Here is a 14,722-nt window from a genome sequence, read left to right on the forward strand (position 1 = left end):
CCACTGAACCGTATCTGAGAACTCCATGCCCCTCTCAGAAAGCCTCTCTCTCTCTCTCTCAAAAAGAAAAAAAAGAAAAAAAGAAAAAAAAGAAAAAAAGAAAAAAAAGAAGAGAAACCTCCTGACCTGTGGCAGGCTGCAGGCATGGAAAATTTCAGCGGGGATTGTTTGCCTGGCAGAGCCGTGTGCAACTGAAACCAGATGGTGGGAGCAGGAAGCTCTGTTGTCATGGTGCTGCCGGAGCAGCCTGCTGCGGATGCCACAGCCTTGGAGGAAGCTGGGGTGGGTGGCAGAGCCCTGCACGCGCCGTGTGCTGGGGGCTCTGGGCTGTGGTGGGCTCTGCTCTGCTCAACACTGGGCTGTGAAGCTGTGCAGCGATGCTGAGGGGCTGCATTTGCTGCCTGCAGGTGCTCCAAGCTCCTCCAGCTGCACTGCAGGCTCTGCTGCTGCCTGGGAGCAACAGCTCCGGCCTCTTTGCTTTTCACAGTGCTGCAGGAATTCAGCTCCAGTGTGTTCATCCGTAGCAGAGCCAGCTCTCCCTACCAAAAGGCCGCCCACAAACTCTGCCAGCACCTTTGCAGTTTCCCTGTTTGAGTTGGTGACGGCCCCAGTTTGCTGAAAACCTCTCTGGCTTCAGCCATCAGCTTTTGTAAGGACATAAAGGCTTACAGCACCTTGATTAAGGGGCAGTACCCCACATCCTAGCTTCAGTAATTAACTGTGTGCTGAATCTTCTAATATTGTCTTGTGCTGTGAACAGAGGCTGTTGTAGTAATAACAGAGGATGCAGGCAAGAGCAAACGGCAGCACTAAAGGAGAAACCTCCCAAACACAATCCTTGGCTGTAGAACTGCTGGAGAACCTTTAAGCAGTGATCTGTGTGTCATCAAAGCCCTTCAGCACAGGATGGCAGAACTCCTTGATCCACTTCCAGCAGCTGCTCTGACTTGAAGAGCCACTCATCCCTGAAGAGAGCTGCTTCCTGACGCTGCCTCGCACCACCCTATCTCCTGTGAGCAGCCAACACTGCACATCACCTGGCACATTTCTTGCACACACAAAGCTCTGATTGCACACAAGTGCTCCCATTCCTCCTGTGCACCAAGTCCTGAGGCCCGCAGGGTTCATCAGCTCATCTCTGAGAGCTCTCAGCACCACTCCAGCTCCCCAGCTTCAATGCAGAGCAGACCCAGAGCAGGGATAGAAAACCCATACGTGTGACCATTGACCTTCAGAAAACTGCAGCCCCAGAGGGCTGTGCAGAGTATTTCTATCCATTTGGAGCTGTTTTAGAGTAACAAAACCAAAAGCTCCCATGTCTTTTTGGCTGCTTGAGTCAGGTGAAAGCACGACTGACATCATGCCATGGTTCAGTACAGAATTTTAATAGAACTCAGAGGAGAATTCCATGTTATTCACCTCAGTGTCTCTCTGTGAAGTGCCTGCCTGTTCTTTCTGCCTCAGCACACACAAACACACCTTGCTGTAGATACAACTTCAACTTTTGTTTCCCCACCTGCCAACTACCTGCACACTGAGCCTGCAAAGGAAAGCAACCACACCTTGCTTCCTGTCTGACAGGACAGTTACTCACCTCTCCCATCCCTTATCAAACACTCCTCCTCGATTCGGAAGAGCAGATCATAATTTAGAGGTGACACTGCTCTCTGCAGGCTGGATATAGCAGATTAACACTCTGTCAGCCCTTGTCTTAGCAACTCAGTGCAACACAGCAGGAAGGGCTACCATGCTTCTTGCTTTGCTGAGTGGAAGGGCAGCCTGGAGCTCTTCAGGCTCTGTGCTCTGGAGGCCTATCTCTAAAGGTAACCTAAGGGTTTCAGCTATTCTGCAGTTGAAGGCCAGTAGCCTCTTCCTAATATAACATAAAGCAAATGCATTAAGTCTATTCTTTAGAGGGAAGTCAGAAGAAAACTCCTTCTTGTTCAGGGAAAAGCCTTCTCCGACTCAGATTCCTTCTGCTGCAACTTCCGAATCAATTCCAGTAAGTTCATCTGTAAAGTCAGCTCCTGGAAAACAGAAAGACATTAATGCAAGGGTAAGAAGAGCCCATCCCTTCTGCAGGAAGCAGGAAGGACTCATTGGTACCACGGTACCATTCAGTGCCTGATCCTTTCCAGGAGAAGACAAGGACTCTCCAAAGATACATGCAACACACTGCTGTGATGGTGCATACAGTTCCCTCCTGCATCCTCCAAAGCACCCAATTTTCCACGGCTGTCACTGAGCTGACATCACCACCTCCTATAACACCACCAGCAGCTTATGGCTCCCTTGTATCCCTCTTGCCACCTGCTTGTTCTTCACTCACGTTCAGCTCACAAGCCATGCAGCACAGCCTGCACGTCCCCTGCACACGGTGCAACATCCATTCTCTAAGCTCTGCCCTGTGACTCAGGCTTGTAGACATTACATCATGGGAATGAAAATCTACTTTTGTATTAAAAAAATAAATAAATAAGCATATCAACTGCATGAACAGGCAGTTTACATAACAGACTGAGGAAAACACATCTACTGACAGGAAATGTGTGAAGAACGACAGACACCAGCAGTGATTTCTTGCACTGGAAGTCAAGGGTTACCAGCTATCATAAAGGCAAACAAGTGAGAAATAGCAAATGAGAACCCTGTTAAGAATTATTACTGTCAGAAATAACATAACAGGCAGGAGCAAGGGAGGGGGAGGACAAAGAAATGATTTCAGTATATAGATGAGTAATAACAGGAAAAAAAAGGATTTTCTTAAAGATACACAAGCAGAAATTGTGTGGCTTTAGAAAACGGCTGTTTCACTGAGCTTAAGCCAGATTTTCTCCTTAATGCATCCTTGTCAAAATTAAATTTAATCAACTGGAAACGCAGTGAAAAAATCACCTGTTTCTGTATTCACTGCAAGCTTCCGTGGCATCCCAAGGAAGTTTTGGAAGCTGCAGTTTTCCATTCCTGTGGTGGACAGCAGAAAGGAAACCTCGGTGGCTGCTCTCAGGTTTTAAGAGCCCTGTCTGATGCACTTCTGCTGCTCTGCTACAACCCTGACCTGCTGAGAGCACAGTGCCCTCCAGCTGATGGGGCAAAGGAGCAATCACTCTTTCCGAGCCAGAATTCAGAGTTCATTAATAGACTGAAACCAAAACAAGTCGTTGGCACAGGAGCACGGCCAGCTCTCACCCTCACTGCTCACACACTGACCTGGGGGTTGGTGGTGATGTAGAAGCCAGACACCCCAGCCTTTTCCAGGGTGCTCTGCTGGTCGATCACTTTTTGGTCCAGTTCCAAGACGATTTTCTCATCCATCATTCGCTGCTCCTCTCGAATTCGCTGCTCCACAGCCTGAGAAGGTAATATTCAGCAGATGGGTGGGGGGATGTTTACCTTCATCCCGTGTTTTTTTCCTCCTCTCAACATCTTTTACTGAAACCAAAGAGCTCCTACACCCTTAAAGCACAGCAATTCGGATGACTTTGCCTCCTCCAAGGACAGCAGAGGGCAGCAAGCACAGCCTCAGATCTTACCTTGGGTGCTTGCCATGCCTTACAGTGAGCTACCTCTCACTACAGAGCACAGGGAAACAGCTGGGACTAGCCTGCTTAAGTGCATTTTGAAGCCAGGAAAGAGACTGTGAGCAGCAGACTGCGATCTGAATGCCTTTTCCTGAGCAGCAGCAGGCTGCAGCCAAGTACTTCAGCAGTACATGCACTGCGAAGTCAGTAGCCCAGAAGTCACACATCCCTCACAGCACTGCTGAAACTGCAGGAGGACTTGGAGGAGTGACACAGATGAGCAAAAAGCACCAGAGCCAGCTCAGATGCTTGCATGTTCTCCGAGCACAGCTCTGCAGCAGTACACCAGGCCCAGATCCTGTTGATTCACTAAAGAGCCAAACTCCTCCACTCCCAACTTTGCAACAGGAAGCACAGCTTATTTTTTTTGTTGACAACGGCAAGCAGAAGCGTTGCTTGGAACTGCAGCCTGCTGGGGCTCTGCTTCTGGCAAACTGAGAATGTTATCAAGTGAGGACTTGCCAAAACTGCCCTATCAGAAGCACACAGGCCCTCCTGCTCTGCCTTAACAGAACAAAGGGAACAACAAAAGCAAGGACCCACTGCCTAAGCACAGGATGGCAGAGCTGGAACTCACTTTGCCACAGACACAAGGTGTAGCAGCAGTGTGTAAATCACCCTCTCCACTTGGAACATGGAGATCAGTTGCTAATTCAAAGGCACACAAGAAATCAGGTGCTGTGGGCAGCTCTAGGAACACTACCATGTTCTGCTAGCTGCAGAAAGGGGCATGGGTAGGCAGCAGGATCTTGCTGGGTGATAGTGAACAGCAGTCTTCCTTCTCAAGCCACAGGGAAAGCCAGGAGACACCAAACCTGACCTAAACACAAAGCTCCTTCTCTGCTAACAGCTAACTGACACGAGTTTAAACACTTTACCCACGCTGTGCTGCCTCTCTGTAACATTATAAACCAAGGCAAGCATTCAGCCAGAAATATTCAAAGTAATAATAACCCTTACTGCACAGAAAGAGAGAAGTCACCGGGTCTGGTGATACTTCTTGTATTGATGGCTGTGGTTTAAAAGACAGGGACAAATCCATGTGAAAAGGGAATGGAAAGCATGTGCTCAGCTGGAAGCTCTGTGGACAAGCCAGACTGTGAACGATGGAGGATTTGGGCCTGAGCAGCCTGCACAAAAACTGAGCTCTGTCTGCAAAATGAATGCATCAACAACTGTCTGCAAAAGGCCTGACCTAAATGAGGAGCAATTCTTACTCCCAAGAAGAAGGAGCTGCCTCACGTAACCATTTTTGGATATACTGCAGACACTGTGCTGAAGGAGTGACTTTCCCATCCTTGGGTTTGAAAAGAGAGGCTTAGTTATCTGTGTGCCATTTAGAGCCAGGCACCCAATTCTGAGACACAGAAAGGCACCAAAGACTCTGAGAAAACTAAGGCTTAAACACAAGCCTTGCTTCAGCTCAGGTGTCTGGGGAGTTGCCATGCTAGGCCAATTGTTTCTTTATTTTTAAGGCTATAGATACCACTAGGAAGCTGGACATCCCCAAACCATATCTGGTATTATCTCTCCTGTGGGACTGATCCCATAGGAACCCATAGGAGCTGGTCCTTGAACCAGAGAGCAGCTCTGATTAGACAATCCCATCACTAAGATGATGGATCCATTCTCAAAGTGCTCTACAACAGAAACAGCAGAACACAGAAAAGGGAAGAAGTAACTTCAGTAACTTCCTCCTGAGGAATAAAGAACACAGGAAGGAATTGGGAAGGTAAAAGGAAGTGGGGAGAAATTGTACAGGATGCAACACAAGGAGAAAAACCACACGTGTGGGTATGTTTGTCATCTAGTGTGAACAAAGCCTAGTGGATGAATGCAATACTGGAAATGCTTTGGAACAGACAGCATGGATTATTACTTACTATTACGATGCATTTACACATCACACACAGCAGTGAAAGGGATGCAGGCCCAGCCTGACTTCAGCCATCTTAATAGAAAATGAGGGAAGAGGAAACAAAAGGGCTCTCAGGCTGTGGTTATTATGGGTAAAGGTCAGGAGAAAGCCAACATTTAAACAGTTACATGTTTGCCTGACGTGAAGTAAAGTAGCTTCACACATACATTTAAATTACACAGATTAAGATAACCAGCTACTTGTAATTTCCCCTACTTTAAAAACTGTCTTTATCTTATCACTAACAGGTAGATAAGAGGATCTTCAGACCTTTGGGACTCAATGTCCCACTCACGCTGAAGCTCTTTTCCAGAAATGCTTTGGGAAACACCAAGAATCAATCTGTGCCTTTAGGTACCTCAGGTTATTCCTCCTTTACCACTGTAACCGAGTAAATCACAACTTTCAGGCATTCCCTGCTTTCACCCTTTGGAGTTCACAGGGGTCGTGACATCCCTCAAACCGTGCCAGCTCCGGTGCTGGGACAACCAGCATTTCCTGGTAGCAAAATGCCTGCGAACCCCTGCGACAACTTCTGTGCTCACGTGAAGGGCAGTGAGGGGTGGCTGCGCCCTCCTGCTCCCCCCTTACCTCCATCTCCCGCTGCTGGGCGGTGCGGAGCAGCGGCAGGTTGTGCGGCCTGCAGCACTGCTGGGCTTCCTTGTGCCGGTGGAAGAGCTCCTGCTTCAGCCCTGCGCCCAGGGATGGGGACAGCATCAGGACAACACCCCCACCCCTGTCCCCACACCTCCCCATTGCCTCCTTGCGGCGACCCAGGCTCCTGGTTGCAACTCCCCACACCCGCGACCCCAACGCCCCGCCACCACCACCTCACCCCAACGCCCCCCGGGTCCCCCACCCCAAATCCCTTTCCCTGCTGACCGCGGTGCTCGCTATGCAGCTTGAGGCGCTGGCTGTAGAGGTTCTTCTCAGTGAGGTGCTGGATCTCCAGCAGCCCCTGCACGATCTCAAACACCGTCCCATCCAGCAGCGCCAGCGCCAGGTCGCTCAGCGTCGTGTAGGACAAGCGCTGCTGGCAGGAGCTGCAGGGACACAGCGGGGTCGGGGTTAGGGCTGGGATCAGGGTTACAGCTTGGAATTGGGGGTTGGAGTTGAGGTTAAGGCTGAGGTTTGGAACCGGGGTTCAGAATTGAAGTCAGAGTTGGGCTTTTTGAAGTCAGAGCTGGCGTTCAGAGTTGGGATTGGAGGCTGGGGTTGGAGGGATAAGAGTTGGGAGTTGGAGGGGTAAGGCTGAGGCTTGGAATTGGGCTCAGTGTTTGGAGTTGGGGTTGGATCAGTACTGGAGTTTGGAATTGGGGTCAGCATTCTCGGAGTTGGGGTTCAGAGTTGAGATCAGGGTGCGGAGTTAGGGTTGGAGCTCAGAATTGGGGTCTGGGCCAAGGTTCAGAGTTGGGGTTGGGATTAGGATTGGGAATTGGGGTTCAGAGTTGGGGTTGGTGTTCAGAATCGAGGTTTGGAACTGAGGTGAGGACTGAGGTTCAGGGTCAGGGTTTGGAGTTAGGGTTGGGGTTCAGAATTGGGATTTGAGTCAAGGTTTGGAGTTGGGTTCAGTGTTCAGAGTTGGGGCTGAGATTAAGATTGGGATTCAGAGTTGGGGTTTGGATCAAGGTTTCGAGTTGGGGTTCAGAGTTGTGGTTGGGATTAAGACTGGGGTTCAGAGTTGGGGTTTGGAGCTGAGGTCAGGAACTGGGGGTGCAGGGTCAGGGTTTGGAGTCAGGGTTGGAGTTCAGAATTGGGGTTTGGGTCAAAGTTTGGAGTTGAGGTTGGGATTAGGATTGGGAACTGGGGTTCAGAATCAGGGCCTGGAACTGAGGTCAGGAACTGAGGTTCAGGGTCAGGGTTTGGAGTTAGGGTTGCGAGTTCAGAATTGGGATTTGAGCCACGGTTTGGAGTTGGGGTTCACAGTTGGGGTTTGGAACTGAGGTCAGGATTGAGGTTCAGGGTCAGGGTATGGAGTTAGGGCTGGAGCTCAGAATTGGGGTTTGGGTCAAGGCTTGGAGTGGGGTCGGGGTTCAGAGTTGTGGTTGGGATTAAGACTGAGGTTTGGAGTTGGGGTTTGGAGCTGAGGTCAGGAACTGGGGTACAGGACCAGGGTTTGGAGTTAGGGTCGGAGTTCAGAATTGGGGTTTGGGTCAAAGTTTGGAGTTGGGATTTCGAGTTGGGGCTGAGATTAGGATTGGGAATTGGGGTTCAGAGTTGGGGTTTGGAACTGAGGTCAGGATTGAGGTTCAGGGTCAGGGTACAGAGTTAGGGATGGAGCTCAGAATTGGGGTTTGGATCAAGGTTTGGAGTTGGGGTCGGGGTTCAGAGTTGTGGCTGGGATTAAGATTGGGATTCGGAGTCGTGGTTTGAAACCGAGATCAGGCTTAGGGTTCAGAATCAGGGTTCGGAGTTGGGATTGGAGTTCAGAGCTGGAGTCAAGGTTAGCATTTGAGGCTGGGGTCAGGGTTTGGAGTCAGGGCTTGTAAACGGAGCCGGGTTCAGGGTTGGGGCCCAGGCTTTGAGCTGCAGTCCGGACTCCAAGCCAACGGACCCCGAGCCAACGGACACCTCCCCGCTCCCCTCCACCCCTCGTACCTGGGCAGCGCCTTCACCAGCTCCTGCAGCTCTGACAGCAGCCGGTAATGCCGCTCCTGCTGCCGGGACAGCTCCGCCGTCGCCGCTTCGTAGCCAGAACCACCGAACCGTTCCATCCCACCGGGCCCAACACAACGCCAGGGCCCGGCGCAGGCGCAGGCGGCGGTGCGGGCGGAGCCTCCCCGGGCCGCGGGGCCGGACGGGGGGGCGGTGCGGGCTGTAAGGGGCGGTGCGGGCCCAGGCAGTTCCTGAGCCTTGGCGCAGGGTGAGCCGAGTCTGTTGGGTCACCGCATCCCTGTGCGGGAGATCAGTCCGAAGTGTAGGGAAACGCTGCTGTCAGATCCCTCTGTTATAATTCTTTCAAACGCGTGGAGTTTATTAAGTTCATTTCGACGTCACGTGCTGGGATGGAATGAAAATATTCCCTCCCTCCCTCCCTCCCTCCCTCCCTCCCTCCTTCCTTCCTTCCTTCCTTCCTTCCTTCCTTCCTTCCTTCCTTCCTTCCTTCCTTCCTTCCTTCCTTCCTTCCTTCCTTCCTTCCTTCCTTCCTTCCTTCCTTCCTTCCTTCCTTCCTTCCTTCCTTCCTTCCTTCCTTCCTTCCTTCCTTCCTTCCTTCCTTCCTTCCTTCCTTCCTTCCTTCCTTCCTTCCTTTCCTTCCTTTCCTTCCTTTCCTTCCTTTCCTTCCTTTCCTTCCTTTCCTTCCTTTCCTTCCTTTCCTTCCTTTCCTTCCTTTCCTTCCTTTCCTTCCTTTCCTTCCTTTCCTTCCTTTCCTTCCTTTCCTTCCTTCCTTCCATTTCTGTGAGCAGGTAATGAGATCAATATTTAAGACGTTCCTCACAAGGCTGAGTTTCAAATGAATTCCAGCCATCCACGTGGAGAGGTTCCTGCCCCGAGTGAGCAAAATGAACGATGCACCAAAATGCATTTGAAAGCTTAAGGAGTGATTCTTAATGTGATTTCAGAGCTCGCAAGAACTGCACTGTGTGCCCAATGGGAGCTGAGGTGTCCACATTAGAGGACCACAGAACGGCCTGGGTTGCAAAGGACCACAATGATCATCTCATTTCCAACCCCCTGCTGTGTGCAGGTCGCCAACCAGCAGCCCAGGCTGCCCAGAGCCACATCCAGCCTGGCCTTGAATGCCTGCAGAGATGGGGCATCCACAGCCTCCTTGGGCAAAGAAGAACACAGAACACACCCAGGGAAAACGGGGCATCCCTGCAGTGTCCCTGAATATCAATCATCCCTTCGGGTTTTGCTTGGCTGCCTCCTTTTTCCACTCAAAGAGGGTGATCCCCAAATCCCAGGCTTTGGGTGGGATGATGATGAATCCCTCTCACTCTCACCATGTATTTTTAACAGGCAAATCCACCTACATTTTCCTAACCCTGTTCTCAGGAGCTGCCAAAGAGTTTTTGCTGAGCTGCAGCTGCCAAAGGCAGAGCCGTGGAGCAGAGCCTGGCTGCTTACAGCTGAGGTTGTAGGGGATGGAAAACACAGGCTTTTAATTTAAAGGGATTAGTTGTGGTGCTCAGCTCGGCTGGGGCAGTGCAGAGTACCAGAGTGCTGCTGATACACTGGCTTCACCATCCCAGGACCTCTGTCCCCATCCTCTGCCACAAAGATGTGCTGAGAGCTGTGGCTAGATGTGTGAGTTTGGGTGCTGTTTGCAGTCCTTACCTGTGGGCTGGCTCCTGTGCTCCCTGCTGGGTGACTGCTGCTACATGCTGGGGACGTCGCTGATGTGCCTTGCACAGCTCCAGCTCAGCTCTCTTGGAAAGGGCCACAGCCACAATGGCAAGCCCTGGTGTCCCCGTGCCATCAGGGGTGTCACAAACAGCCAGGCAGAGCAGGGCTCCCGCTGTGCAGTGGCTGACAGGACTTGCACCACCTTGCAGTTTTTAAATCATCGTGGGATGAGACACTCAGCTTTGGATGTTTTGTTTTTCGCCCTGCCTCACCTGCATCCCAACCAGGCAGCATTTTGCTGCCCCAGGGCCCTGTTTTTGTGTCGCTGTGGCCACATAACCTGCAAATCCTCCAGCAGCTTTGGATGAGCAGGGATGGGAGCCAGGACCCCACCCAGTACCAGCACAGGACCAAGTGCCCTGACGTGGTGCTGTGGTACCGTATGGCCTCCGTTCTGCTGAGCACAACCCTGCCTTGTCCCTGTCCCAGTCACGTTCCTGTTGTTGCGGCACAGAGCAGCCCTTGCCTTGATCTCTCCAGCCCGTAACCCTTCTCAGGCAGTTTGCTGGCTCTGTGTTTTCTGCTCCCAATCTGTTTCTAATGGGAGCATAACCCCATTGCTGGCACGAGGGTCCGCAGATCTGATGCTGCTCGTGCCTTTGTGCCCCTACCCCAAGTGAAGGAGCAGCCTGCAGGAAGGACCTGCGCCCCAGGGCCCCAACTCTGTTCTGCTCTGCTGTGAACATTCCTCTCCCTTCCTTTGTGCTGCAGGAAATATGTGCTTCCTTCGTTCCCAACGCTGCTCCCCCCTCAATCGCTACCAGATGTGGGTCCCATGCGCTTCTCATTAGTTTGGCAGGCTCAGGGTGCTGCCTCCTCCCGGCTCGAGGGCTGAGCTTTGGAAAGGCTGAGCTGCTTGTGGGAACCAGCAGGGATATTTGAGCCGGTGTGCACGCCATGAGGCAGCGGGCTTGGAGTGTGTAGGGCCAGCACTGCCTTTGTGCAAGAGCTGGGAGGTGACAGGGCATTGGGGCAGCACTGGAGAAAGGCAGCTGGGGGCATTGATTCAGAGCTGGGGCTTGGAGCTGCCTGAGTGCCATAAGGGATGGGGACAGGGGCACGCTGATGACCTGAGGCAGTGTGGGCTCTTGATGGGGAGGCAGCAGGGAGATGGCATCAGCAGTAGTGCCACAAGCAGCACGTGGATTGTCATTTCCAGGGCAGGATTTGGGGGCTCAGGTGTTCACATCTCATGCCGCATCATCATCTCTTCACAGAGCCTGGAGGGCATCGTGGTGGCTGGACTCAGAGGCTTCAGATCCCAGGGTGATGCGGTCACAGGTGCCCACTGCTCCCTGCACACCTGAGGAAGGGAGCCTGGTTTTTACCTTCCCTTGGAGGTCCTGTTTGGCCAGTCAGAAATGCTGAGCTCCTGATCCAAACAGAGTGTGCACATGCGTGCATTGCGATAGCTCCTTTTTGCAACCAGAGCACATTGCAATTAGGAACAAATCCTCCAGAGAAACCCGAGCACAAATCCATCCGCAGGAGATGGCTGCCAGAACCCGGTGTCCCTCATGGGGCAGTGGCTGTGTCACCACAGCTCTGAGTCACCATATTGGAGCCAGGAGCTGCTGTGGGTTTCCACTGGGCAGCCAGTTGTGCCAAAAGAGATCAATGCACCATGGCATAAACAAGCCCAAAACCTTCTTGGTAGAGGATGATGGGAAGTGATGGGGAGCCTGGGGGCATAGCAGTGCCAGAGCTCTCAGATCAAGAGCCAAATTGCATCCTGCCCACAGCCCAGATCTCAGCTTTGGGTTGGGCTGGGGATTTGGGAGATATGGGGGATTTGTCCATCTATTCCTCTATCCCCGTCCTGCACTCTGCCAGCCGGTGTGCTGGGTGTGTGGTCACCACCCTTGGTACCTCTGTAGCCTTGCATCCAACCTCAGTCCCCTGCACACTCATCCTCTGGGTGAGGGGGGACCACGGGAGCCTCACAGCCACCTCCTTGGGTACACTGGGTTTATCCAAACTTAACGAGCGCTGTGCAGTAAATGTGTTCCCCTGCTATGGCCTCAGGAGCTGAGCATCTGAACGGGAATTTCAGCCTGAGCTGTAGCTAAACTAAGGTCTGGATTTAGGGGCTCCCATGGAGAACACAGGGTCTCTATGGAGGAGCTGGTTGTGACTTGGTGGCTGGAGGGGGTGTTCTGGGCCCCTCATGTCTGCACTGCTCACAGAGCAGATTTGTCAGCAGGGCTGGGTGATGCTGGGGGATATGTTCATACCACCCTATGGTACAGCCTGCGTGTGAGCAAGGAGTGAGAGAGAGAAGCACATGCACAGGGGCACCAGCTGCAAGGCATGCAAAGGATACAAGGGCTACAGCAGGATTCAAGAGATGTGAAGGATTCAAGGGCTGCGATGGGCACAAAGGATGCAAATGATGCAGTGGGGTGCAAAGAATGCAAGAGAGTGGTGCAAGGGATGCAAAAGATGCAATGGGTTGGAAATGTTGCAAGGGCTCTAAGAGGCAGAAAGGATGCAAAGTGGGCTGCAGAGCTCCAAAAGGATGCAGTGAGCTGCAAGGGTTGTAAAAGCTGCAAGGAGCAAAAAGGATACAGAGGATACAAGGGGTGCAAAGGATGCAAGGGCTGCAATGAGCACAGGGGATGCAATGAATGAAAAGGCTCTGTTGGGGTCACCTGTGGGCAGGATGCTGAGCACTGCACCTCAGCCATCACCCCCATGTCTTGTGCAGCACAGAGGGAGCGCAGCCAGCCGCGGCAGCCCGCACTGATCATGTGGCTCCTAATGAAATCCAGACCCTGGCAGAGTCATGACACAGCGCCATGATTTGTGCTCCCATACAGACTAAACAAGCACGAGCACTCCCCCATATCCAGGCCAGCGCAGGCGCGGGGATAAATCAGGTAGTGGTGGTGGGATGCCTCTGTCCATCTTCTGTCAAAGCGGTCTTGTTGGAGTGCTTGGATGCAAACGCACTCATGCCTTCCTAAATTATACTGAACAGAGCTACAACAAAAGCTCAGGCTCTCAGATCTGCTCGCAGAAGGCTCCTGCTCCCCATCATTTATGCCCACGAACACTTGAGGCGCTGCGCATGGTCCATGCGTTGTTTGCAGTGCCTGAGCCCCCTGCAATCCCCCCCAGCATCAAACACTGCCAGCACTGCGGCTCCCCAAACGACGAGTGCTTCCTTATACAACCCTAGCAGCTCGCTGTCTCATGCATATTTCATTCTCATTTGAATTTCCCTTTTTTTGAGTTTATTTTTGGTAGGGCCTGAAATAGGAAATGAATAGCTGGCAATCGGGTTCGCTTTTATCGCCGCTCTCTGGGCCAAGCCAAAACAAATGTGCTGTTTTCCAACCCGACGGCTCCTCTTTTGCTATTTGGAAATGGGGACAAAATGGGAAAAACACCAATGGCACAGGGTTGGTGGGGGATTGGGGCCACCATGTGCTCAGTGCCCATTGCAGGGTTGGTGATCACTGTGTCACGATGCCACCTGGGCATCATCCCTGGGGAGGAGCGGGGGGGAAAGACCTGCTTGCTTTTGTATTCCCTCATTCTATGTTATTATTCCGTGTTACAACTTCCTCTCGTGATGGGATTCAGCTGGTTTTGCCTTGAGGTCAAAGGCCTCAAGAGGAGAAGGAAAGCGAGTTTATTTATGCTAAGTGTGAACTTTCCAGTGGGGCTCACAGCTGCAGGGGAAATTGTTTAGGGATCCGCAAATCAACAGAGGCTGGAAACCATAAAACAAAGTATTCACAGTGCTGTGCATCACATGATGCTCTCTGTTAGAGGTAACCAATGTGCAGTGGTGGGGGGAAAGCCTGCAGGCCACAGCGGGGTGCTTGGAAAAGGGATTCAGAGTCCTATCGTGCAGAAAAAATCAGCATAAAACAATATGTGGTGGTCTAACTTGAATCACTGAAGAAGAATCACTGAGGTTGGAAAAGATCTCTAAGATCTCCAAGTCCAACCTCACCCCACCATGCCCACTGACCACGTACCTCAGCGCCACATCTCCATGGCTCTGAGCACCTCCAGGGTCAGTGACTCCACCACTGCCTGGGCATCCTGTGCCACTGCATCACCGCTGAATAGCGTTATCTTTAGGGGTCACCCCCTGGCCTCACACTGGGACACATCCTCCATTCCTGTATCACTGCATCCCACTCAGGACCCCGCATCCCAAGCGCTCGAGTGAGGCCAGGCGATGCTCCATGGGCAGCCTGGGGCACGGAGAGACAGCACCCGGGTATGGAAGAAATACACTTTTATTAGAAAAGCGCTCTGCAGAGATGCCAGGCTCTGTCGTACCAAACCCATCTACCTGACTCCACTGGCCAGATCCCTCCTGAAGCCACAACAGCTTCCCCAAGTGCTGTGCAGCCCGGGCCTTAAATAGTGCTTTCCTGCTGCCGCTCCTAGCACAAGCAGCCCTGGGGCCAGGGGCATCGGTCGAAACCAGCTCGACCCCACGCTGGGAGCGGTGCGGCGGCACCGGGGGCTGCACCTCCGAGAGGGGAGAAGCTGACGTGGCAGTGCAGGGAGGTCTGGGTGAGGACACGGGGATGTCCCCGGCGATGGCCCCGTGTGTCATCCATCCCCTTTGCCCCCGCGCTGCGGTGGGGACCTGGCAGAGTGGAGTGGGGCGTGGGAAGCGAGCGGCTCCGTTACTGCAGAATATAACATGGGTACGTCTAGTACAACAAGCACTGCTTATGCGATCGATAATACTGCTACAAAAAAAGGGGGGGGCCCCCGGCTCCTGCATCCCTGCGTGGAGAGCACAGCGCCAGGGGGGTACCAGGTCCAGGGACAGTGGAGGAGATGGGCTGACAGGAGAAAAGGGGATGAGGGGAGAGATGTGGAATGAGGAGGTTGGGGGCTCTTC

The 14,722-nt window shown here is 52.5% G+C and overlaps 1 protein-coding gene across 1 annotated transcript; it reads right to left on the reverse strand.

The window, feature by feature from the left end:
- Positions 1-1,943: 1,943 nt before the first annotated feature.
- Positions 1,944-8,213, reverse strand: LOC306953209 (protein DGCR6; the record flags this gene model as incomplete). Its single annotated transcript, XM_079544078.1, has 5 exons — positions 1,944-2,027; positions 3,211-3,351; positions 6,091-6,191; positions 6,382-6,542; positions 8,098-8,213. The coding sequence occupies 5 exons, from the start codon at positions 8,211-8,213 to the stop codon at positions 1,944-1,946; spliced, it is 603 nt and encodes a 200-aa protein (XP_079400204.1).
- Positions 8,214-14,722: the final 6,509 nt, after the last annotated feature.

Source organism: Tetrao urogallus (assembly GCF_951394365.1).
Source record: "Tetrao urogallus genome assembly, chromosome: 17".
Taxonomy (NCBI): Eukaryota; Metazoa; Chordata; class Aves; order Galliformes; family Phasianidae; genus Tetrao; species Tetrao urogallus.